We start from the raw sequence: 26,426 nt of genomic DNA, 5'->3' as shown, positions 1-26,426 counted from the left end.
TACAATCTAACCTAGATCTACTTTTACAATCTGACCTAGATCTACTCTTACAATCTAACCTAGATCTACTCTTACAATCTAACCTAGATCTACTCTTACAATCTAACCTAGATCTACTTCTAGATTTATAATCTAGGCTACATATAATCTATATATTAGCTTTACGTTAACTTTAAACAACGCTTATAAACCTGAAAGAAATTGAAGCAATTTTTAATTTACTCAGTTATCGCGTTTACGGTAATACGGCTAACTAAGCCATATTGGCTCTACACCTAGATATAGTCTCCAGCCAAATTTACATTTATTCATTTTTTACTTTGAAAAATTATAACGGTCAAACTAGAGTTTTCCCCGTGTGGCCAATGCGCTAGTAATTCTTTTCTCAACGATATACATAAACTGTTAAATTTATAGGAAAATCCGTAGAACCTTTTTTTGAGTTCAGCTGTCCGCCCAGGACTGAATAGAGGTAGGTATTGTACACATAGGTCTTTAAATGCAAATGTCATGAATGGCGAAACACAGCTCCGGCCTAATACATTATTTCAAGAGAAGATAAGCGTGTAGCAATATCGACCAATAACTACAACTACAATTCCAATAGGAATTCAGTGAAACTAAAAATAGATCTCTACAAAAAGGCATACATGTACTATTAATTATAGCGTCAATAGTTTGCTAAATCTTTTCACTTTAAATGTAATGTCAAACCCCTGCTACTCGACACATACAATATCACGTTTGTATTTTAATGCTTATAAAAGTTTTCTTATATCAAAGAACATCACTCTTATCAACTTAGAATGTCATGGATACACAAGTTATTAACACCGATTCACTTCATGATCAATATTCAAATGTGTTGCCAATAGTTTTTTTTTTCTTTCTTCATTATAGAACTGCTAAATTTGACTGGGTCTTGATATATCCGTGTGAATCAAAGTCCTGTGACGTCGTCTAAATAGAGAAAAAAAATGAGATATTTACTGATTAACAAAAATAATTTATACTTTATTTATCTAACTGTAGATGCGTGGTAAAGAGCTTAGTTTCCGAAAACAGGGGGGTAATTTATTAGACCGGTCTGATCGAAGCCTGGAATTTTGAATTTCATGATTTTTACCGCGCCTCTTAGTCGACCCAAATCTTAAGGTGGCTGGTCGTTGTGCTGGCCACATGAAACCTTTGTTGACTGTGCCACGTAGAAACAGATAAGATTTACATCATCAATCACCTGCTCTAGGGTCCGTAAGTGATGGCTTATGTATATTTTTACCAACCTGTAGAATTTTTTGACATGGAGAGCTCAAAATACACTTTTAAACTATGTATTCTGTAAATATTCTGCTACTGCTCTCTTGCGTACATTTCTTTGGTTTTGTTGAATGCAAGAATGGTCTACAAGGTGGCCACATTTTGAGCAGCACTGAGCTCCATGAAGTCAACGCTTGTGTCACGTTTCTTCTTTAACATTGACGGTTTGGGGGCTCATTCAGTGCACGGGAAAAGGTTAGGAAGTCGCTTCCGATTGAGCTAAACAAACTACAAGTTTAACTACACCCAAGTAGAGCGTGAAAGGTTATATGTTCAAAACTTTAGGTTGTCATAGTAACTCTGGTGTTTATGTCTGTCATGTTCCTCTAGTCAAATCTAGTGCCTTGAGCTTACAAGTCGCTTGTTAGCAACTCTTCTTTCGTCAACTTCACAAGTTTCTTTGGTCTCTTGAACCGTTGAGGCACCACACAAGATCTATTGACCGTCTTTGTCCATTTCTCTCTGTCTTTACATAAAAAATGGCTCTTTACAAGTTATTTATATGATTATTTTGTGAAAAAGAACTAATATTCATTCTCTGGCATTGACAGGGTCGAGCTTTGTTAGAGAGAAACAAAATTCACTGTAGTTTCCCTTTAACAGTGTTCACTGAGGAATGTTCTACCGCCTGCCGCCCTCTGACAGGCAACAAGAATGTTCTTAGGAATGTTAATGGCCTTGAAGGTATTAGTGGGGTCAGTTGTCATTATCCCATCGGTTGATATAACAATGGGCTATGTTGTTATTTTAGATAACCTCCAAAAACGCTTAATCTCCAAGCGAAGGTTGCCATATTTTCTTTGTTTTTTCCGTTTCAGTTTTTCTTATATTATGAGACAGTGGTACGGAGATGTCCATAAAGGTAGCTTTTTTTTTTCTTTTTTATCAATAAACAGCAGATCAGGGCGATTAAAATCGCTGTCAGTCAAGATGGACCTATCCCGGTATAATATGTGATCTGAAAGCTCGAGAACCTCTTGTGTAAACATCGAAATTGGGTTAGTGGTTTTCTCGTGAGCCTGTCAATATCATGTAGGTCGTTGTCACTCTGCTCTAGCGCGGGTGCGACGCAGCACTGGGACGGCCCAGCTATTTATTGCAGTGATGAGGTTACTGCTAGACAGTTTGGTGTTGAGAATTTAATTTACTCATTGCTTATATTTACCAAGAAAGTCCTCTTGTATTTTTAATGGTTTATCTTGGTATTCTGGCTTATTCCAAGATTTTTATAAAGAGAAGCTGAGTTCAATTCCTCGATGCCTTCAAATGCAATGTTAGTGTTGGCTGCCTTGTCCCTTTTAATGCATTTGATACAACACTTATCCAGGCAGGTCAAATACAGATATTGTCACTGAAGCGTTTTGCCGTTTTTATTAAGATGTGTAAATTTTGATCGTTTTTTTCCAGGGGCGTAACTAGGGATTTGGGGGCCCGGGGGGATTGACCTCTTTGGGGGCCCTTGCATTTTGACATTCGACATATGACATGGGATAATGTACGCAAAAATATATAAGCCCCAAATCAAATTGGTTCAGTATATCATTAAACTTAACAAAAAGTAATCAAGACTCTTTTAATGAATAATACCTTTGTTTATTAGTTAAATAATGCACAAGTGACAAATCTAAATTGATATCGCTTCACGTCGTGCTTTCTGTGCAGCAAAGACATCTATAACATCAACTACATCGATACTTTCTAGTATTTGTGACTTCACTGACATTAAAGCCATGATAAGCCTTTCTTGTGTCATTGTGCTCCTGAGATAGCTTTTGATGAACTTGAGCTTTGAGAATGAACTCTCACATGACGTAATGGAAGTGGCCTGAGTTCACAGTATTCGGAGCAGTTTGCAAAGTTTGAGCACACGTAATTACCACATGAAGCCTGTTTCCTCAATATGTCTATTGGAGATTGTATTACTGGTTTGTTGATGAAAAGTGCTCGTGCATCAATGACATCATTGAAAAAGCGATTTGCCATTTATTTCATCATACAAACAGGAAAAGTAGCACAGTTTGTCATAAGCAGGTCTTCATCTAACAGGTGTCTTGGTTCAAGAAGAAACCCAAAGGTATCCATTTTCTTTCCAGCCTTTGAAATCTGTCCAGCACTTCTGTTGCAACACGTTTGAATTGCAGTTCTATTGACAGTCCTACATTAGAACTCAACTTCCTATCAAGTCTTTTCTTTCTTCTGGTTGTTTTGATTACAGGGAATCCATAGTATTCACTACCTTCTTTTGCTTTTTCGATGGATTGGGTTTTTGTCAGTTTTTCATCATTTTGCAGAAATCATGAAAGGGTACTAATTTCTTTATCAGCTTCCCGTATATACAGTCCAGACTTTTGTAGTTTCTTCTGAACTATATTAATTGGGCGCAAGAGCTTTGACCAGAATTCAAGATAGGCAAAATTCTTAATTTTCCACTGCATGAAGAAGATTCTGTGCTAATATTATATGATATTACGTCATTGTTGGTTGTTTATGTTTTCTGCGCAAGCAAAGGGATTCAGAGCATACAAAAGTGGGAAAGATCCATATCTCGTTATGCTCGAGTATAGAAATACTCCGATAAGTGGACTGCCGTATTCAACATCACAACTGCTGACGAGTAGAAGACTCAGGGAATCATTCCAACTGATCCCAAACTATTGAAACCATCGGTAGCTGAAAATGCATAGACATTACTCAACGAACGACAGATGAAAAGCAAAGTGAAATACAATGCAAAAGCAAGACTACCTAAAGATTATTCTGTCGGAGAGTTTGTCTAGGTCAAACATTGCAGAAAGCAGTTGTAATAAAAAAACATTCAGCACACATATTTTACATCATAAAGACAAACGAAAAACATACAGAAGAAATCAACGCTTTTTGAATAAGAGTTTCGATGAAGACATCTCTAGGTACTATGATACCGATGGAGACAATGAACTGCAAACTGTTGGAACAAACGAAACAGACAGTTATAGACCAACTTCTAGAGAACTTGTTGTGCCAGTCAAGACAACCAGAAGTGGACGAATTGTTAAATTTCCTAGTAAACAGGGCCGGCCTTAGGCCACTGCAGCCTATGCGGTCGCAGTGGGCTCCGCTCTTTCATAGGACCCGCGCTAATTCTAAGTGTACATTATTAAATTAAACCAGTATAACGTATATAAAATAACAGGGTTTTCGCGACCTCCTGATTTTCCAGGGCATCCAGGAAATCTCATGAAAAGGCAAAATATACGATAAAGTCCTGATTTTTTTTTGAATTTATTCAAATCTCCTGAAGAATAGACGAAATTGACATTTTGGGGTGCCTATAAATAAAAAGTGGCATTGCGAGCTTTCATTTGATAACAATTTATTGCAAAGACGAATAGTAGGCCTATTTTCTAATTCAAAAAAAATAATATTGACATTATGCTCATCCCTACCCAGACTAGGCCCCGCGCGATCCGTTTCGCATAGGGTCCCGCAAATGCTAGCTAGGGCCGGCCCTGCTAGTAGATATCACTCTTAAGAACTTTAAAAGGAAGGGTGTGATAATAACTTCAAAAGGAAGGATGTGCTAATATTATATGATATAACGTCATTGTTTGTTGTTTGTTTTGTGCGAAAGCAAAAGGATTAGATGGAAATAAAAATAGAGTTTCTATTGGATTGAGGAAAGATGAATAGAGGGGTAATAACTCTAGTGTGAAGTTTAATTCTGAAATTATAGACGCCAAACCCGAATAATGGACTATTCTAGCATTATTAAGAATAACTTTTGAATCTGTTATACTCGATTCTCTAAATTTTGCTTTAAGGTTAATTAGTGTAGCCATAAAATACTCGCCATTTAGATCTATTATTAGTAAAGGTAACAAGATACTTGGAATTCGCTGTATATCACCAGTTTTATTCGCAGCAACTGTGACAGGTGGGGAAATGTGACATGTGTTTGGCGCGTTTTATGTCTAGGGGATGATTATTTTTAAAGCTATCACACACCAACCTATCAGCATATGAATCGGGAGCAGACACGCAACGAGACAAGCAATGAAAGATAGATACAAAAGTTAAAAATGAAGAATATTTATTTACATAAATATACATATAAGAATAAAAAGGGGGAGGGTTTGCATCTATCTCTAAATAATACTAGATTTAATCATCACTCTTGCACTTAGTAAGAGAGTATGTCACTTTGTCCTCTGACTTAGCTGGTTTTCCTGTTGATGTCGCAGCTGGCTGTGTCCTGGCTTGAGGTTCTGCAGCTGGAGGTGGCGCTCTAGCGGATAGAGGGACGCCGGTGATATAATTCTTGTGGAGTCTCAATCCCAAGTTCTAATATCTGTAGTGGGCACAGTAGGGCGGGTGGCCGGCTACCGTGGGCACAAGGTTACTGCGGGCAGAGCTGATCTGCCGTGGGCAGCGTAGTTGACAGGATATGTCCAGTGAGTTGCACAGGGTTGGCGTAGCTATGACGTCTCACACAGATCTGGGTCTATAGGGACGTCGCACCTAATAGCTTGACAGGTGGGCTTTTGGATAGGCGGGCAATGCCGATAGCGCCAAGTAGCAGAGTTGAGTAGATCCACGTAGGCAGTAGATGACACTCAATAGCAAATACAGTGCTGAATAGCACAAAGCACATAAATAGGCAGACACCTGAGGGAGGCTGCGGATAAATAAAGACAAGTTAGGACATGTCTCTCGTGCATCTTATCGATGCCCTCGACTGAGGTGCATTCGTCAGATTGGCAAAATTGCTTTAGAGCACAATGGGAGATGATGACAAATGGGATATGGGAAAATAGATGGCTGATAGTAGCAATATAGAAATGTACATAAAAGGGAAAGTAATAACATGAAATGTACATAGAAGGGGAAATAATAATCTCAAATAAACAACACAGGTGGATAGAGAAAGAAGGGGGGGGGTTGAATTGGGCGGTGGTCAGCGACCAAGACGGTTTGTTTACATATGACCGTCGATCGAGAACAATGGAGCGCGCTTGAATGGAGAAACTTCAAGCGGCGCAACTCTCGTTAGAGTGAAATGACTACAGGGGAGATAATTCAATACAGGGGAGATAACTCATATCTCCTTTCTAAGCGCAGTATTAGTGCGATAGTAAAATCATCAAGGCGATCAGCCGAGATAAAGGAAATAAAATAAGATGTACGAATATATACATGGTTGCATCAACGATCAATTGAGCAACGTAGCATTAATAGATTAATGCAATACATAAATAAATACATAGGACATGTTTATGTTTTCTACTTACGCCAGTGAGACATACACAATGCCCTAACTAAATATAAATGAACTAAGCAAAATACACATGATAAAATCCAATGGAAATATACACAGAGTAATTAAGATGGAACTTGTGATTAAGTTCGGCTTACCACCAGGTATTCCTCTAGGAGAGAGAATAAATGAAGTAGTCCAGACTCGATAGCTCAGATAGCATGAGAAATGAAAGAGAGTCTGGCTTTATTTGGATCTGCTTTATATAGGCCTGGAAAATGCGGGCGGAAACAGGAAATGTCCTAGGCTCAGCATTATCTTACACGTGGGTGAATTTGACTCGAGGTGGAATTCGCACATTGGAAAGATCAATTGGCGTGTTGGTCCTTGCGATCTTCTAGATCAAAGAGAGTCGTGGGAGAGAGGGGGGAAGAAAGAAAGACTGACTCGCATTCCCCTCAAGGTGGTGTCAACCGCGACCGTCAGTCAGACATCCGGCGGATAAGACAAAAGAGATAGTGTGATTATCTTTCCCCGATCAAGGGCAGATAAATGAAAGGACTGACCTAGTTTTCTCCAAGGTGGTGGACTAAGGTCTAGCCTGGAGAGAAAAAGGAGGGGCGGGTGGAGAATTTAGGGGTAGGATGGGGAAATAATTAAAATAAAATAAATAAATAATGAAAAATAATAATTAATGCTTTGATAAATTTGAGTGACTCTGACAGCGAGTTTTTGACTTGTCACAGCAACAAAGTTTAAAATGTAAAACTAACTTTAAAAAAAACTTTGATCTCTGTGGAAAAAAATATTTTTAAAATGTCAACAAAGTCAACGTACTGATAGACCTAGATATAGGTTTAGTCTTTGTGATACATTTAATCCATAAATGTTGAAAAAAAAAGACACCCGTTGACACTATTTGTCAATCAAATATATTAATTTATGTATTTACAAATAAATTTCGGACACCCATTTGGGCCCCCCCTCCCCCCTCCCCCTTAGTTACGCCACTGGTTTTTGCAAATAGCTTTAAATCATGTTTAATAGGCGAAACACACTTTTTGTACATTTAGTGTCAACCCCAAAATGGCCCAAAACCGTGTGTAGTGCCATGGAGTAATTTAAATAGTGGGTTAATTGCTAGGCAGAACCAGACCCATGGGCGTAGCCAGGGGGGGTTCTTGGGGTTCAACCCCCCCCCCCCGAAATGAAATACCCCATGCAGGGGGGGGGGGGCGGACGGACTTAAGTGACTGATTTTTGCTTTCATTTTGTTTATTTTAGGTGAGATTTTAATACTAAATCATCACTTACCACAGCACAGCCGAGGCAGTTTTGAGTTAAAAACCCTCTACCAGGGGGTTTTGAGTTTAAATCCCCCTACCAGGGGGTTTTGAGATTTTAAAAACCCCTATCAGGGGGTTTTGAGATACAAATCCTTCTACCAGGGGGCTTTGAGTTTAAAACCCCCTACAGGGGGTTTTGAATTTTAAACCCCCTATCAGAGGTTTTTGCAGTTAAATCCCCCTCTTCTATAAAACAAAACAAAAAAAATGCAAACAACAATCCCCAAATTCCAACAGCACAGTTGAGGAAGATTTTGATTTTAAAACCCCATCCAAAATTTACGATAAGCCCATCTTCAATAAAAAAAAAACCAAATTACACACTCAAAATTCTATAAGCGTAGCCAAAGGGGTTTTGAGTTTAACCCCCCTCCCCCTTCCAGTTGGGGTTTGAAGCTAAAAAGTACCTCTTCAATATAAAAAAAAGCAAATTACACACTATAAAATCTATGAGCGTAGCCAAAGGGGTTTTGAGTTTAAATCCCCCAGATGGCTTTTTCTTTAAATTTTAAAACCCCTCCAGATGGTTTTGAGTTTAAAATTCCCCTACAGAGCGTTTAGAGTTGAAAATCTCTCTTCAATATTATTTTAAAGCAAACTACAGTCACCAAATTCTATGATCGTAGCTAAATTGGGTTTTGAATTAAAAACCAAACAAAAAAAACCCAGAGATTTTTTAGTTTAAAACCCCTCAACAGATGATTTGACGAAAAAACGTTATTTTTCCATATAAAACCTAAAGCGAAATACAGGCATGTAATTCCAAGAGCGTAGTCAAGAAAGGTTACAGATTTCTACCAGTGGCTTGGGCTCCATTAATTAAGTGTGAATAGTCTTCTGCCGAAATTGAAAATCATTAAATGTCTCAACAAAGATAGCTAAGACAGATTTTAGGAGTCAGTCATAGAGATCGGGTCTAAATCAAAGAAATCATATGCCGAACTGGGAGTCGAATCCTTAGTAAGGTTGTGACAGAGCGTCGCATGAGGTTTTGTGGGACATGTTTTCCGACAAAATGAATTACGCAAAATAAGAGTTGCGGAAACAGCTTGCCGGAAAATGCGCCGAACGGCGCGAGAGGGTCTAAGTCAGTAAGAATAGCACATTAGGTTTTTGAAATAAAACTTTTTAATAGCAAGATAATGCACTGTATATACCTCAGAATATGCATTTTGTTGGCTTTTAATACCAGAAATAGTGCTCGGCGGCTTTCAATACCAGAAATAGTGCTCGGCGGCGGGGCTTCGCCCCGCGCTGGGGGAGCGCTACGAACTCCCCCAGACCCCCTTGCTAGCAAGGGCGGGGAGTCTACAATAAACAATAAACGTCTTCCGAAAGGGTCAGAATGTTATAAAGATGAATTATGTACACACACACACACACACACACACATATATATATATATATATATATATATATAAATTTTTTTCGCGGGGGGGGGGGGGTGGGAGGTTGGGGGGGTCCCCCCCCCTTAAAACCCTCCCCGAAAAAAGATCCTGGCTACGCCCATGACCAGACCACCCTTCTTATGTGAACAGAACCTAGTTTATCACGATTAAGGTGTAGGTTTATCTTATAATTATCCATAAGGACTTTCAATATTTTTTTTCTTGGGTTGATTCTATGAATTTTCAGGGTTTTTAATAGACACTCATGCGGAACTGGGTTAGGGTTAGGGTATTGAAAGCCGCCGAGCACTATTTCTGGTATTAAAAGCTAACAAAATGCATATTCTGAGGCATGGGCGTAGCCAGGATTTTTTTTCGGGGAGGGTTTTGGGGGGGGGGGATTCCCCCGACCCCCCCCCCCCCCCCGCGAAAAAAAAATATATATGTGTGTGTGTGTGTGTGTACATAATTAATCTTTAATACATTCTGACCCTTTCGGAAGACGTTTATTGTTTATTGTAGACTCCCCGCCCTTGCTAGCAAGGGGGTCTGGGGGAGTTCGCAGTATATACAGTGCATTATCTTGCTATTAAAAAGTTTTATTTCAAAAACCTAATGTGCTATTCTTACTGACTTAGACCCTCTCGCGCCGTTCGGCGCATTTTCCGGCAAGCTGTTTCCGCAACTCTTATTTTGCGTAATTCATTTTGTCGGAAAACATATCCCACAAAACCTCATGCGACGCTCTGTCACAACCTTACTAAGGATTCGACTCCCAGTTCGGCATATGATTTCTTTGATTTAGACCCGATCTCTATGACTGACTCCTAAAATCTGTCTTAGCCATCTTTGTTGAGACACATTTAATGATTTTCAATTTCAGCAGAAGACTATTCACACTTAATTAATGGAGCCCAAGCCATTGTTAGAAATTTGTAACCTTTCTTGACTACGCTCTTGGAATTACATGCCAGTATTTCGCTTTAGATTTTATATCGAAAAGGAAAGTTTTTTTGTCAAATTATCTGTTGAGGGGTTTTAAACTAAAAAATATCTGTTATTTTTTTTTGTTTTGTTTTTAATTCAAAACCCCATTTAGCTACGATCATAGAGTTTGGTGACTGTAGTTTGCTTTAAAATAATATTGAAGAGAGAGGTTTTCAACTCTAAACGCTCTGTAGGGGAATTTTAAACTCAAAACCATCTGGAGGGGTTTTAAACGTTAAAGAAAAAGCCATCTGGAGGAGGGGGATTTAAACTCAAAACCCCTTTGGCTACGCTCATAGATTTTATAGTGTGTAATTTGCTTTTTTTTTTATATTGAAGAGGTACTTTTTAGCTTCAAACCCCAACTGGAAGGGGGAGGGGGTTAAACTCAAAACCCCTTTGGCTACGCTCATAGAATTTTGAGTGTGTAATTTGCTTTTTGTATATTGAATATGGGGTTATCGCAAATTTTGGATGGGGTTTTAAAATCAAAATCTTCCTCAACTGTGCTGTTGGAATTTGGGGATTGTTGTTTGCATTTTTTTTGTTTTGTTTTATAGAAGAGGGGGATTTAACTGCAAAAACCTCTGGTAGGGGGTTTAAAATTCAAAACCCCCTGTAGAGGGTTTTAAACTTAAAGCCCCCTGGTAGAGGGATTTGTATCTCAAAACCCCCTGATAGGTGTTTTTAAAATCTCAAAACCCCCTGGTAGAGGGATTTAAACTCAAAACCCCCTGCTAGAGGGTTTTTAACTCAAAACTGCCTCGGCTGTGCTGTGGTAAGTGATGATTTAGTATTAAAATCTCACCTAAAATAAACAAAATGAAAGCAAAAATCAGTCACTTAATTCCGCCCCCCCCCCCGCAGGGGGGGGATTTCATTTCGGGGGGGGGGGGTTGAACCCCAAGAACCCCCCCCTGGCTACGCCCATGTTCTGAGGTATATACAGTGCATTATCTTGCTATTAAAAAGTTTTATTTCAAAAACCTAATGTGCTATTCTTACTGACTTAGACCCTCTCGCGCCTCTCGGTTAGAATACTTTTTTGTTGTCGAGGTAGAACATGTGTAAGTTTCTTTTTCTTCTATTAGCTTGCTGCAATATTATACCATCTATAGTTAGCTTTACTTTACAGCCCAACGACTCTTCAATGCAACCTTGTTGTTCCTCTGCTAATAGCTTAAGGGCATAGCAAAAATTATACATTTTACTTTTTAATAGTGAAGTTAATAGTTTATACACAACTGACAGACAAGTGATAGGGCGATAGTTTGATGGTAGATTCGGATCACCTTTTTTGGAGAGGAGAGATGTTCTCCCTTCAGTGAGTTCTATCAGCTTTGAAGACGGTTCTGATATTAACTCGTCAAAACTTGATGTTAGTGGTAAATGTATGCCTTAAGTTTTTTCAGCCAAAAGTTGTGTATATTGTACGGCCTAGGAGCAGTCCAGTTGTAGTTTTTGATATAGCTGCCTCTTCCTCAGCTGTGAAATCCTCCTCGTGAAATCCTCATCAGGCATTTCTGGTACTAAGTTGTTTGTAGTTTTCATCGATCCAGTCAGCCTGCACGTTGTAATGTAGAGGGTCAGACCAAAGCGCTGCTCAAAAGTCGATGAACGCGTCTTGTTTATTGCTATCAATGTTTTGAATGTTGTCATCATCATTATCATTTAGTTTATGGAAGAACTGTTTTCTTTTGTGTTGAAATAAAGCGTTATGCTCTTTCCTTTTGGTGGTTTCGTTGTAGCGCTTTCACTTTACTCCATTTAGTTTAGCTTTCTGTCTCAGCGTATCTTTCAAACATAAGAGTCGTGCGTGGCTATCATAGTCCGTCAGTTTGATTCCAGTTGTTTTAGTATGGTCTTTATTTGAATAAGAATTTTCGAGGAAGAGATGTTGACAAGATATTGTCCAATTGTATCAATTCGATTCCTGGGCTGATTAATACTGTCATCAAGGCGCCTTTTCCATGGTGGCGTGTTGTTTTTTTTTGGTCCCTGATTAATTAGGCCTAGCTCGATAGTCTCCTGTCCAGAGAGCTCCGTAACAGATACAGTATGTAGCGAGGTGTGTCTCAAAGAAATTACTAGGCGTTTTAAAATGGTTTTCTACAATTTTATTCATTTCATTGATATAAGTGTTTGTCTCTTTCTTGATATTTAGCTTAGGGATACGAGGTCTAGAGTTAAGGCTGGTGTTTTTTAAAAAAAAGGTCTATGACAGTAGACAATTTTTAGTGTAGCTTTTCGCCTATTGCAGACCCGTAATCATTCTCCTGTTGGTTGGATGCTCTAGAAACGTTTTCGTTGGTTGGCTGAGTGGGTGTGTCATCTATATCTGAGATGAATTCTTGTATCTGAAGCTCATGACCTACTTCTCTTCTTATCACGTCAATTATTATTATTATTTTAAACATATATTAAATAGCTAGGACAGATATATATTAATAGAATGACACTATGGATCAACTTTGCCTCTATAACAGAATTATTGTCCTAATGTTGTCCTAATGTTGTCCTAATGTTGTCCTAATGTTTTCCTAATGTTCCTATGTCTACTTCTTACGTGTCGTCCGGATCCCCTGTAACTCCGGGCTGCTGCTATCCTGGACGGTGGTCACACAATGACATTTTCTCCTTAAAATTGACAAGATGGCATAAAGAACGCCAACGAAAAAGGCGAATCCCAAAATACTCATGATAACTATGAAGTGGGTACTGGCATAGCTAAAAAGAAAATAAAAAGAAGAAAAAAAAATTTAAAAAAGCTTATACTAAGCGTAGTGGTATCAATTAGCTTGGATCAGTTACGTAAATAAATTTTTAATAGATCTAGACTAATACTACGCTACGATCCCAAATTTTACCGTAATCGTTTTTTAAAAGCAGTTATAAAAAAAAGGGAGAATGACTGAATTCGAACTCGTGGCTCAAGCTACTCTAGCCGACGTCCACACCACTCTGTCAGTGAGTTGCATATGAATATAGAAGATTGTATAGTTATCTATTGTAAGTTTCAAACTTACTTTAAAGGGGACTAATTCAGCTTATGCCACAACTTCAGTGAAGTAAAATTTCTTTCCCTTGTTAGGATACCAAACAAAAAAGTTAATTATGAATGTTGAAATAACTAATTGTTTTTTAAATGGATTCTTGTATTGTCAGATAAAAGACAAAATTGTGCAAAATATTAGCTTCATCTGAGATTGGGTCTCGGAGTAATAACCCTTAAAAACTTTTTACCAGACTGACAGAGTGAGTTGATATAAGCTTTGTAGAAAATAGCAATGTTATCAACACAGGATAGTTTTTATTGAACGTCCAGTTTTCTTAAGTTTCAACCACAGTGGTTTAAATCTACTTCATTTCAACCCCCCCCCCCCAGCACTTGACCGACCCACCCCCATACCCCGAAGGGGTTAGCGGGCAAATTTTTATAGAAAAATGACACAAATTGTGTATAATTGTTTTCCTCATCTTATATACGAATTTATTTATATTTTAACCAATTTTTAAGCCGCCCCCACCCCACCCAATTGTATCTTGGTCGATTTGGGAATGGGTGGTGGGTGGTATTTTTTAATTTTTTTTGTGTGCAAAGATGACATTTTCTAAACAAAAGTAGTTCCATTACTTCTTGATATTTTAACCCATCTCTCAAATTCAATCATTAGTAACTATCAACTAAAAGAAGGTTGTCGGTACCATTTGAAACCGTGGAAGGGGATGTCGCTGCTCTCGTGCCTCCCGACAGGACTTTCCTTAATGTGGGTCGGGCGTATTTTAGTGCAGAACATACATAACGTGTGTCAAAAAAAAATTGTCACCAATATAAATTGTATATGCTATATTTGCTATATATTACCTTCATATGTACACGTGGCACGTGAAAATAGTTTATAGTATGTCGTGCCTCTACAACACTTCCTTAATGATACCAAAATGTCAGAATTTTCAATGGTGCTTGAAGTTCGTCGTAAATCTCTTAGTGAAACGGGCTTGTTAAAGTTCAGTTCTAAGCTCAACAAAGTCACCTGATACAGTCCGCACACATTTGTCAGGCCAACGCCAATCAACCAGACCCCAAGAAAAACCTGTCACCACTCGAACTGGCAGTCCGCTGACCAGAGGCCCGTTCACACTCTGACAGTCTTAATAACTTTTTTTCTTTTTGGGGCCACTGTAAAAATCAGTTGACATAAATAAACAAAGGGCCTATACTTACAACGGTGTGTCACAGCAAGGGTATATTTGCGAATAGCAACAACCCCAGTCACAGTTCGCAATGGAGTCAGTATTGTACGTTGGGTGCCACAAACATCTTCTGGCAAGCACTTCTGAATGTTGAAATACAAGATCAAAAGACAGGAAACGAATAGATACGAAAATAGACACGATTGAAATGTAGGATGGAATACACGAGTGAATGATGAAATACAAGATCAAAAGACAGGAAAACAAGAAAATTAAAAAAAAATACTTTTTTTTAAAAGAAAGCTTATGTTAAGCATAGTTGTATCAATTAATTTGGATCAGTCATGTAATGAAATTTGTAATAAATCTAGACTAACAATAAAAAGCATTTATAAAAAATAAAAAAAAAACATTTGATCGAATTGAATTCGAACTCATGGCTCAAGCTTTCTCAGGCTTCTCAAGCCAACACGTTAACCACTCTGCTTATGAACATAAAAGATTGTATAGTTATCTATTGTTTTTATAGGCTCGTCCTATTTTTCATGTTGTGTTCACTAAGACTCAGACGACCTTTAAAGGGGAATAATTCAGCTTATACTAACACTTCAGTCAATAACAATTTCTTTCCCTTGTTATAGAATCCTATATGCTGCTGCTAAAATCAATGGCAAAAAACAAACCCCATTTTTAACATCTATAAAAAAGCTAACAAGATCCTCGAAATAAAGAATCACCCTTTGTGTCAGGATTTTGTGATTTTACCATCATACAAGACACCGATAGCAAAGACAAACAGACACAAACACTCTTTTGTTCCCCTGGCAATCGAATCATTAAATAAGAACAACCTGATATAAAATTTGTCACATGTAAATTATGAGTGAGTCTGGTGTGAATGTACACTTTGGTTTCTTATAGTTATAATGTTTTTTGTTTGGTGTAATGCACACATTGTAAGACAAATTTCCATACGGGCAATAAAGATTATTATTATTATTATTATTATTAAAAGATACCAAACAAAATAATTTATTACCAATAGTACATAAACTATTTAGTTACTTGTCTTTTATTGATTCTTGTGTTGTCAGGTAAAAGAAATAATTGTGTACAATTTCAGTTTGATCCGAGATTGAGTGTTGGAGAAATAACGTGAACAAACTTTTGACCAAACAAACAGAGTGAGTTGAAATAAGCTTTGTAAAAATAGATTCTAAAATAGTCCGAGTGAAATTTTGATCGAAATACACAAAGGAAATGCATAAGTACAATACAGAGGTCATGTAGTTTCATTTCATACATCAATATTTGCCTCCTTCCAGTTGAAAGAACAGGACTGTCAATAATTAATCTAATGTACCATACTGCCAAACTCTTACCTACCTTTTTTAATTGTTTTATTTACCAAATAAATTTATTTGATTTTTTTCCCCATACTAGAAAGAAAAACAAAGAAAACGGGGGTCCTAACCAGCTTTTTTTTTTTTTTTTTACAATTGAGTCAACATCAAATTTTATTTGCTTCGTAGAGTTTAATAAAAACCTATCTATATATATAATTCTCTACACGACTCAAGAGTTTGGACAAGAAGTAAAGGAAAGATCACTCTTTTATTTCTGCAAGTCGGACTAGAGTTACCCTTCGAAAAAAAAAAGATGGGGGGGAGAACAAGTAGTATTCACCCGTCACAAAATAGCAGGGCCGGACCGAAAAGTCATGGAAAGATCACTCTGTTTTTTTATTGTACCCCACGTAGTTTTAGTGGCGAAAAAAAAAGGAGGGGGGGAGAGACAACAAGTAATCTACTCTGTATTCACAAGTAACTAAATAGCAGGGCCAGAATCAACCATTGTAGGGCCCTATGCGAAACGGATTTCGCGGGGCCAAGTTTGGGTAGGGATACGGAAAATAAGTGAAATTTAAGAGTTTGTATTAGAAAATAAATTCGTCTTTGCATTTTATTCATTCTTTACTACCTACAGAATTACTTGCGTGTAGCGAAGTCATACCACTGGCGGATCCGGGGGGGGCGGTAGGGGCGATCGCCCCCCCCCACTCGGCCGACCCCCCCCCGGGGGGGGGGGCGGACGAATTATAGTATAGAATTCACACAATTTGTATGCGAATTTATAACTTATGTTAATAATATATACTAATTATATATATTTCAACCTATTTTTAGATTATTTCGCCCCCCCCCCTCCCTTCTAGTATTTTGGCCGATTTGGTAGGGTCGGGAGGGGGCGATGGCATCAATCCGCCCCCCCCCCACCATAACCTTTGAGTGGGGGAGGCGGTCCTATTTATTTGTAGAAATCACAGTTTGCCAACAGAATCAATTAAATATCTATATGATTAAAACTTGTTATTGGTATTTTAACCGGTCTTTATATAATTTCGTTCACCTGTTGGCCGATTGGAAGGGGAAGAGAAAATACCTCCACCGCCCTTCCAATCTAAACCCTTTGAGTGGGGGGGGGGCGGTCCTACTTTTATGGAGAAATTATAGTATGTGAACAAAATTAGTCGAATATCTATATAATATAAACAGGTGGAAGTGCGATACATGCAATCCCCTTCCCCCCATCGGACAAATCAATACTTTTTCTTTTTGTATTATAGTAAGAAATTACAAAATTTAAAAAATCTGTCGCTAATATAATTTATATATGCTATAAAGTAAATTCTTATATCGAGTCGCCCAACCCCTATTCTTCAATGCAAAATGCAATCAATAGCAGAAATTATAAAAAGGAGCGAGAATTAATAGTTTTCATTTTACCGCCCTTGCCCTTTCCAGACAGAGTTTGTGTAATTTGACATGAATTTATCATAACTATTTTAAGAAAGACTTTGCTTTGGAAAAGTTATAATTCAAACGAAATTTTTCAATATAACAGTCACGGTTGAGATGAGTTCAAAAGCCAGATGATCTTTTCCTAGTCGACTTTTTCCAACCTTTACTCTATCTCATATTTTTCTAGTTAAATAAATTTAGGACTATAACTCACAATATATGCTAGAATTTTATTGAATATTATTAATCGAATATTTTTTTTTCGGCGGCGATCCTCAAAACCTTAATCTAAATATGTGGGGTATCTAATCTTTTCAAAGAACAAATCGGTTTTATTTGCAATGTATTAAGGGACTATAAATTCATATTAGAATATTTTTCTCATTATTCAAAAGGCACTTTATAATAGAATGAATAATGAGCTGTAGGGCACGAGAATGCGTTATTGCAGTGAAGAATGCCAGAAAACACTTTTAGCGTCGAGGCTTCGCCCCGAACCTCACTGATGAATAATAAGCTGTAGATGTCAGGAGAATGCGTTTCTGCAGTGAGAAATGCAAGTAAACGCTTTTGGCGTCGGGGCTTCGCCCCGAACACCACTAATAAGTAATGAGCTGTAGATGTCAAGAGAAGGCGTTTCAGCCGTGAAAAATGCAAGAAAACGTTTTTAGCGTCGAGGCTTCGCCCCAAACCTCACTGATGAATAATAAGCTGTAGATGTCAGGAGAATGCGTTTCTGCAGTGAGAAATGCAAGAAAACGCTTTTGGCGTCGGGGCTTCGCCCCGAACACCACTAATAAGTAATGAGCTGTAGATGTCAAGAGAAGGCGTTCGCCCCGAACCCCACTGAAGAAGCTTACAGTGCGCTCGCAGACCCCCAAGCTTGCAAGAGAAAGACTGTTTTTTTTTCAGCTTTTTTTTTTTGCCGAAGATTAAGAAACAGTCTTATTTTATTCTCATAATACATACATATATATATATACTAGCCTGGCATTACCCGCGGCCTGCGGGTCTAAGTTTGTGTTCACTAATGTAGTGGATTGGATTTAGATGTATGTTAAACTTAGCTAATGATCCTTTCACGTTATTTCTCTTTCGCTACGAAAATAAAATTAGGTTTGCGAAAATGGGTTTACCCGAAGTCGATACATTCATATCTATTAAAAACGAAAAGAGCGATAGCTTTGTTAAATGAATGGAATTATAAAGTGAACAATTAAACAAAATAATTTTTAGTACGGGATTCATGAATGAATATAGATCTATGCCTATCTCAACTCGGCTTCGCAGCTTTCGTAAATGAATGTAGCTTTAGAAAACCAAATTTGAATGTTTATTTGATCAAAATATGAAATGAATGGACTATAATTAGTATGTTCATGTGTTAAAGTATAAAACTATCAGTGCGAAGAGAAGTTTTATCATCTTAGAGTTGAATTAGAGTTTTAGATCTAGGGATGGGATTATAAAGTAAACAATTAAACGAATTAATTTTTAGTACGCGATTCATTACGGTATTGTCTAATGAAAGAATGTTCGTCAGGAAATCTGTAGTCACAGATATAAGGAACTAATTTATGTAAAAAATGCTTTTGAAACACAAAATTGAAGGTTACTTTTATTATATAATGAAATCAATGGATCTTCTTTTGTATTTGCATGTGTCAAAGTAAAAAACTATCTGCGCAAAGTGTATTTCTTAAAATTAGATCTAGGTCTAAATCCTTTCTATCTTTTCTCATGTCAACATTGTAGACATGGCCTAGATCCATAAAATACTATAGCTGTAATAGAGTCGGACAACTTTATTTTTTTTAGGGTCTTAAGTTTGTTTTAGGGCTACAATACATACACTAAGGTCTAAGTTGGTACCCAAGAAACATTCCTGTCAAGTTTTATCAAGATTGGTCAAGCGGTTTTGATGTCTATAAGTAACATACATCCATACATACATACATACATACATACATACATACATACATACATACATACATACATACACCTCACATTCTACTTTATAATATATATATATATATATATATATATATATATATATAAATATATATATATATATATATATATATATATATATTTATATATATATATATATATATGCTGTACGCACGTTTATGCATAGGGTTAGGGTTTACTGGGCGTTAGGGTTTAGGGTTTGGAAAAAAATCGCCCCCCCCCCCACTCCAAAGTTCTGGATCCGCCAGTGAGTCATACAGTATATCATAAAAATTCTATTTCCTACATAGATCACGCTCAATAGCAAGAACTACCCAATGTTTCAATCTATTTTCAAGAATTGTTGACCTCAAGTAATTCTTCATTAGTTTGGGGCGCGAGGAGCTTCTTTCACCAGATTCAACAATTACGGGTATTGGATAATGCCGTTTTTTTTTTTCATCGGATTGTCGTTTTCTATATTGAATGAAAACCCAAAATGACATTTTTTTTTGTCTATATATTTCAGGAATTTTTTTTTTTTTGAGATTTCTAAAGATTTAATAATTTCCGGAGATTTCCATGACTTTTTCGTATATTTTGCAATTTGAGATTTCCAGGAGCTCCTGGTCAATCAGGAGGCTGCGGGAATTCTGTTATAAGTTGTAAAATGGTTTAATTTAATAATTTACACCTAGAATTAGCGCGGATCCTATGAAATTGCGGGGCCCACTGCGGTCGCATAGGTTGCAGTGGCCTATGGCCGGCCCTTCAAAATAACGGCGTATGAAATAATTGAAACCGGTAAAATGTTCACGAATCGAGTTACCAGTTTGTTAGTCCTTTTGTTCTAGTTGGGAGGGTGTCATAAAGTGTGTGTCTATGTGATTTACTGAGTAGGAGCTACGCATGTCGGTTAGCCAAGTGAGCCAGGACTGGGGGGAGACTAATTCTATTTGGACGAGTGCGCGTGGTGGCTGTACCACCCTCTTTCAAATATACTAATAATTTAGTTTTAGAACAAAAGAGTGCTGCCATATAATATACAAAAGGATTCAAATATCAATAAGAAGCTTCTATTATATAGATATTTAACTAATTTTGTTCACACTCTATGATTTCTGCTTAAAAAGGTTAGAGTGGGGAGGGCAATAGATGCAATCGAACCCCCCCCCCCCTTTTCCCAACCGAATCGGTTAGAATACCAGATGGGAGCGTCATAATATAAAAATTATATTATATTGATATTCAACTAATGTTGTTTACAAACTATGATTTATACATAAAAATTGGAACGCCACCCCACTCACACCCCCAGAAGATGTGATCGCCTCCACCCAGCCCACCGAATCGGCCAGCATAACACAAGGTGAACGACATAATATAGTGATTAGTTAATATCGATAAGGAGCTTTTATCATATAGATTTGTAACTAACTCTGTGAACAAACTTTTATTTTTACCAAAAAATTGGACCGCCCCCCCCCCCCCCACTCGAGGGCTTAGGTTTGGGAGGTCGGGATTGATGCACTCGACACCCACCCCAGCAAATCGTCCAACGTACTAGAGGAGAGGGCGACATAATTTAATAATAGGTAAACATATAACTAATTAGTATATATTATTGACGTAAGTAAAGAATTCGTATAAAAATTGTGTGATTTTTCTACTAAATTCGCCCGCTCCCCAGGTAGATCAACCCTACCCGCCCCCTACCCCTGTCCCGCCAGTGTGCTGGCCAAATGACAACCTGTTGGTTAACCGTTGGCAAAATAAACAGATAACCTTAACATCATCTGCCTAATAGATTGATAAGTCGGAAAGGGAAACTTTAGTTTATATATATATATACTAGACATATGTTACCCGCGACCCGCGGATCTTTATTTGCGCATTACTGTCGATATAGTCACTGAGAGTGTTTTGTAAACAATTAAACGAAATAATAATGTAATAAGTAAAGCAAATGTGTCAATGTAAAAATAGTGTGAATGAAGCGATCAAATCAGAATAGCTAATAGGCTTAAATCCATTTTTTTCAAATTAAAACATTTGCATGTAGGCCTACATATATTTGATTAAAATTTGAGATGAATAGACTAAATTTTGTATGTTCATGTGTATAAAGTATAAAGTAGATCTTGAGGTAGACGTAGATCTAAATCTACACTAATCTAGAGTTCTGTGCTGCGCATGCGTGACCTTTTTTCATGAATGAATTTATATAGGCCTATCTCAACACGGCTACGCAGCTTTAGCGAACAGCGAACGAATGTATTAAAAATGCTTTAGAAAAACAAATTTGAATGTTAATTTGATTAAAATATGAAATGAATGGACAATAATTAGTATGTTTATGTGTTAAAGCATAAAACTATATTTGCGAAAAGAAGTTTTATCATCTTAGAATTCAATAAGAGTTTTATTAGACCTAGGCCTAGGAATAGACTCAGTAGAGAGATGTGTTAATGTGTAACCATTTGGTAATGTCTAATGAAAGAATGTTCGCCAGGAAATCTGTAGTCACAGATATTCGGAACTAATTTATGTAAAAAATGCTTTTAAATAATCTAGTGGATTGGATTTAGATGTATGTTAAACGTAGCTAATGATCCTTTCACGTTATTTCTCTTTCGCTACGAAAATAAAATTAGGTTTGCGAAAATGGGTTTACCCGAAGTCGATACATTCTTATCTATTAAAAACGAAAAGAGCGATAGCTTTGTTAAATGAATGGGATTATAAAGTGAACAATTAAACGAAATTATATTTAGTACGCGATTCATGAATGAATATAGATCTAGGCCTATCTCAACTCGGCTTCGCAGCTTTCGTAAATGAATGTAGCTTTAGAAAACCAAATTTGAATGTTTATTTGATCAAAATATGAAATGAATGGACTATAATTAGTATGTTCATGTGTTAAAGTATAAAACTATCAGTGCGAAGAGAAGTTTTATCATCTTAGAGTTGAATTAGAGTTTTAGATCTAGGGATGGGATTATAAAGTAAACAATTAAACGAATTAATTTTTAGTACGCGATTCATTACGGTATTGTCTAATGAAAGAATGTTCGTCAGGAAATCTGTAGTCACAGATATAAGGAACTAATTTATGTAAAAAATGCTTTTGAAACACAAAATTGAAGGTTACTTTTATTATATAATGAAATCAATGGATCTTCTTTTGTATTTGCATGTGTCAAAGTAAAAAACTATCTGCGCAAAGTGTATTTCTTAAAATTAGATCTAGGTCTAAATCCTTTCTATCTTTTCTCATGTCAACATTGTAGACATGGCCTAGATCCATAAAATACTATAGCTGTAATAGAGTCGGACAACTATATTTTTTTTTAGGGTCTTAAGTTTGTTTTAGGGCTACAATACATACACTACGGTCTAAGTTGGTACCCAAGGAACATTCCTGCCTAGTTTTATCAAGATTGGTCAAGCGGTTTTGATGTCTATAAGTAACATACATACATACATACACCACACATTCTACTTTATAATATAGATATTTAACGTTATAACGTCTTTCTAAGTCAAATGTTTATAAAAAAATAGACTTACAGATCGCTTTGAAAATTAATTAGTTTGCTAATGTTTAAATAGTAAAATTCAGAATGTTATTAAAATTTAATAAAATATTTTAGTTCAGTGTAACTATTATGTATTTTGTAATCTTTTGTTCAAGTTTAAGCTTGGGTGTACTTTAACAAAAAACAAACTAGTTCAGTCCCCTTCACTAACAGTTTCCATTCTGAAACAAACACCAGCCCTCTGCCACGTCTGTAGGACATTATGCTTAAAAACCTAAAGGACATTTAATGTCCTTTTTTTTTTCTAACAGTCTTTATTACAGGCTGCTATCACTAAAACTCTTTTGAACTTTGTAATTCAATGAAATCATTTACTGATAACAAAAATTGATTTGAAGGATAAGACCGATTGAACATTACAAGGTTTTCGCTGTACTTTTGAAGGTGTAATGATGAGCATTGCAGCTTTTACAATGGTCCATATTTAGCGGACGCGTTTCGTTTCTTGGATCAAAACTAGACTGGGTGGGTCGGCACTACTTTATTTTATATATCTTCTGCATTTTTCAGTTCTCTTTTTAAATTCAAGTGACATTATTAGGCTGTGAATGTAAGTGTTCCTGATGGAGAACAAATTTTTGTACAAAATTACAGAGATTTGGAATCGAACCCGATGGAGGCTATAGAAAGAAAAAACCTGAAACAAGCTTTTGAAACTACAAATTTACAGTACATTATATGACGAGTCTTTTACCCAAGATCTGTGGGTTTTTTTTAGGACTACCTTATTTCAAGTACCCGGCATTTCCCGATACACAATTTCACACACAAAAATAATTGTTGAAAAAAAATTGTAGTTATTTTAAAAAATGTGTTAACCAGATCATTTATAAAATTAGACTATTTAACTTAAGACCTAAACATAAAAATATTCTGCATCATGGCATCCGCCATGACGCTACCAGCGAATTCTTTCTGGCATTTCTTCCTTTCCCCAATTTCCTTCCTCGTGTTATCTTATATTATCAAATACAGACGCTACTTTAAAAAAAAGAAGATGATTACGTCCTACGCGTTTCTCTAGGTCAATCTCATGGGCACCCGCAGGGGGTTGCAAGGTGGTGAATTCTGAGTAGCCAAATCTAAGGACTAAGAAATACGAGCCCATTCCCGCTTTCAGTCACAAGTTTGAGAAGATGTTTGTTTGGCGGATGTTAAAATAAAGACTGCAAGTGAAACCAGACAAACTGCACATATGTAAATTAGTGCCTGCTTCTCGTGTGTTTCTTTGTCTTTTCATTGTAGTTAATAATTAATCATACAGTTCTTCAACCAGTGTCCATGATGTTGCAATTTGTCCAACTTCACCTATCGGCAGCTCAACAACACATCGGCAGTCTCATTGACTAAGTCAAAAAGACTATGTTGAGGAACACTTTAGGAATGGCATCCTGCGAAAGGTGAGACAGCTGGCAGACAAACTTTATACTGAGTTGGTGCTGCTGAGAAATAGCAGTCGACAGACACACCGAGCACAAATCATATGTATGGATTTTGAGAGTTATTACAGAACACGGATTTACATTCCGTATCTTGATTGGTTAGTTTCTTCATTAACATCTCGGTTTCCGATCTTTAATAATGCTCAGTTCAACGTATTGTCTGCATCCTAAAACGATGCAAGATCTGGAACTTCAAGAAGAATATCAGCACTCTGCACGCTAAGCGTTCATAGCCAGCTTCAAAGTTACAACGAGAAGCATTAGTAAAGTTATTGCTAATATCTCTCTATATAATTCTCGTCATGGCTCAAGAGTTTGGACACGCAAGAAGAAGTAAAGGAAAGATCGCTCTTTTATTTCTGCAACTAGAGTTACCCTACAAAAAAAAAGAGGGGGTGGGAAGAACAAATAGTATTCACCTGTCACAAAATAGCAGGGCCAAACCGTTGTGACCAAGAAAGATCACTCTTTTTTTTAATTTTTACCTCACGTGAATTTAGCGGCGAAAAAAGAGGAGGGGGGGGGGGAGAACAAGTAATCTACTCTGTATTCACCCGTCACTAAATAGCAGGGCCGGACTTAACCATTGTGGGGCCCTATGCGAAACGGAATTCGCGGGGTCCAGTTTGGGTAGGGTTACGGATTATAAGTGAAAATTAAGAGTTTATATTGGAAAATACATTCGTCTTTGCATTTTATTCATTCTTTAATACTTACAGAATTACTTTACGAGCCAAAATTACGGAATAATGCCTTTTTTTTTCATCGCGCGTAGGATTGTCGTTTTCCATATTGAATGACACACCAAAATGACAATTTTTGTCTATATATTTCAGGAGATTTGTATGAGTTTTCTAAAGATTTCAATAATTTCCGGAGATTTTTAGTATATTTTACAATTTCAGGAGATTTCCAGGAGTTCCTGGTAAATCGACATGAGGCCGCGGGAAATCTGTTATAAGTTATAAAAATGTTTAATTTAATAATTTATACACCTAGAATTAGAACGGGTCCTATGGAAGTGCGGGGCCCACTGCGATCGCATAGGTTGCAGTGGCTTATGGCCGGCCCTGCAATTTAACGGCGTATGCTACTCCGCCGGTCGACTAGTTTTAGTTAATTTGAAACAAATATTTACAGTGTACTTAATATGGGATGGAGGGGGGGGGGGAGTTGTTTTTTTCCTATAATATTCTCGTAACAATAAAGTTGAAGCTACAACTTTGAGCCATAGATTGCTACTTGCTGCCCCCTGCAAAAAATCCTGCGGGTGCCCATGATAAATTGAAATATGAAATGAATAGATTTTATCTTGTATGTTCATGTGTTAAAATATAAAGTAGATCTATCATCTTTGAATTAGATCTTGAGTTAGAGATAGCCTAGATCTAAACTAATCTAGAGTTAAATATTGGCTTGGATAGAGCTCTTTCTGCGAGTGCGTTGAGGATTCGCTCTGCGCATGCGTGACCTTTTTTGTTAGATGTACGGACTCATGAATGGAACTATTAAAATGTATGTCTACACGGCTTCGCAGCTATACCGAACGAATGTATGAAAAATGCTTTAGAAAAACAAATTTGAATGTTAATTTGATCAAAATATGAAATGAATCGACTATAATTAGTATGTTTATGTGTTAAAGTGTAAAACTATCTTTGCGAAGAGAGGTTATATCCTCTTAGAGTTGAATTAGAGTTTTAGACCTAGGAATAGGGAGATGTGTAATATTTCAGTCTTGTCTAATGAAAGAATGTACGTCAAGAATTCTAAATTCGTAGATATATGGAACGAATCTATGTAAAAATGCTTTTGAAACACAAATTTGAAGGTTAATTTTATAAAATAATGAAATCAATAGACTCGATAGAAAAAGGTTGCCCACCACTGCATTGTTGTTATTGACATTTAAGTACCTCGCATGATAATATGGAAGTTCATGAACACTATACACTTACCAACAGCATTGAACACTAGAAACAAAACAACTGCAGATAAGGTCATCATAGCTTCTGATCTTCTTATTGATCTCTATATGGAGTTAAAACACGTGTATATACATATATATAGAGAGATCTTCCTGGACCTCAATATGGAGTGTAAACGCTTGTCAAAAGAAGTCTTCCTGGACCTCAATATGGAGTGTAAACGCTTGTCAAAATAAGT

The 26,426-nt window shown here is 36.9% G+C and overlaps 1 protein-coding gene across 1 annotated transcript; it reads right to left on the bottom strand.

The window, feature by feature from the left end:
* Positions 1 to 735: 735 nt before the first annotated feature.
* On the bottom strand, positions 736 to 26,426 carry LOC106052384 (uncharacterized). Its single transcript, XM_056036415.1, has 4 exons — positions 26,219 to 26,426; positions 14,497 to 14,608; positions 12,838 to 12,998; positions 736 to 960 (listed from the first exon to the last, which is right to left on the bottom strand). Exons 1-4 carry the CDS (start codon positions 26,265 to 26,267, stop codon positions 941 to 943), a joined length of 342 nt encoding a protein of 113 aa, XP_055892390.1. The 5' UTR covers positions 26,268 to 26,426; the 3' UTR covers positions 736 to 940.

Source organism: Biomphalaria glabrata, chromosome 7 (genome assembly GCF_947242115.1).
Source record: "Biomphalaria glabrata chromosome 7, xgBioGlab47.1, whole genome shotgun sequence".
Taxonomy (NCBI): Eukaryota; Metazoa; Mollusca; class Gastropoda; family Planorbidae; genus Biomphalaria; species Biomphalaria glabrata.
The sequence above is the reverse complement of the archived record's forward strand: the minus strand, read 5'-3'. Positions and strand labels throughout refer to the sequence as shown.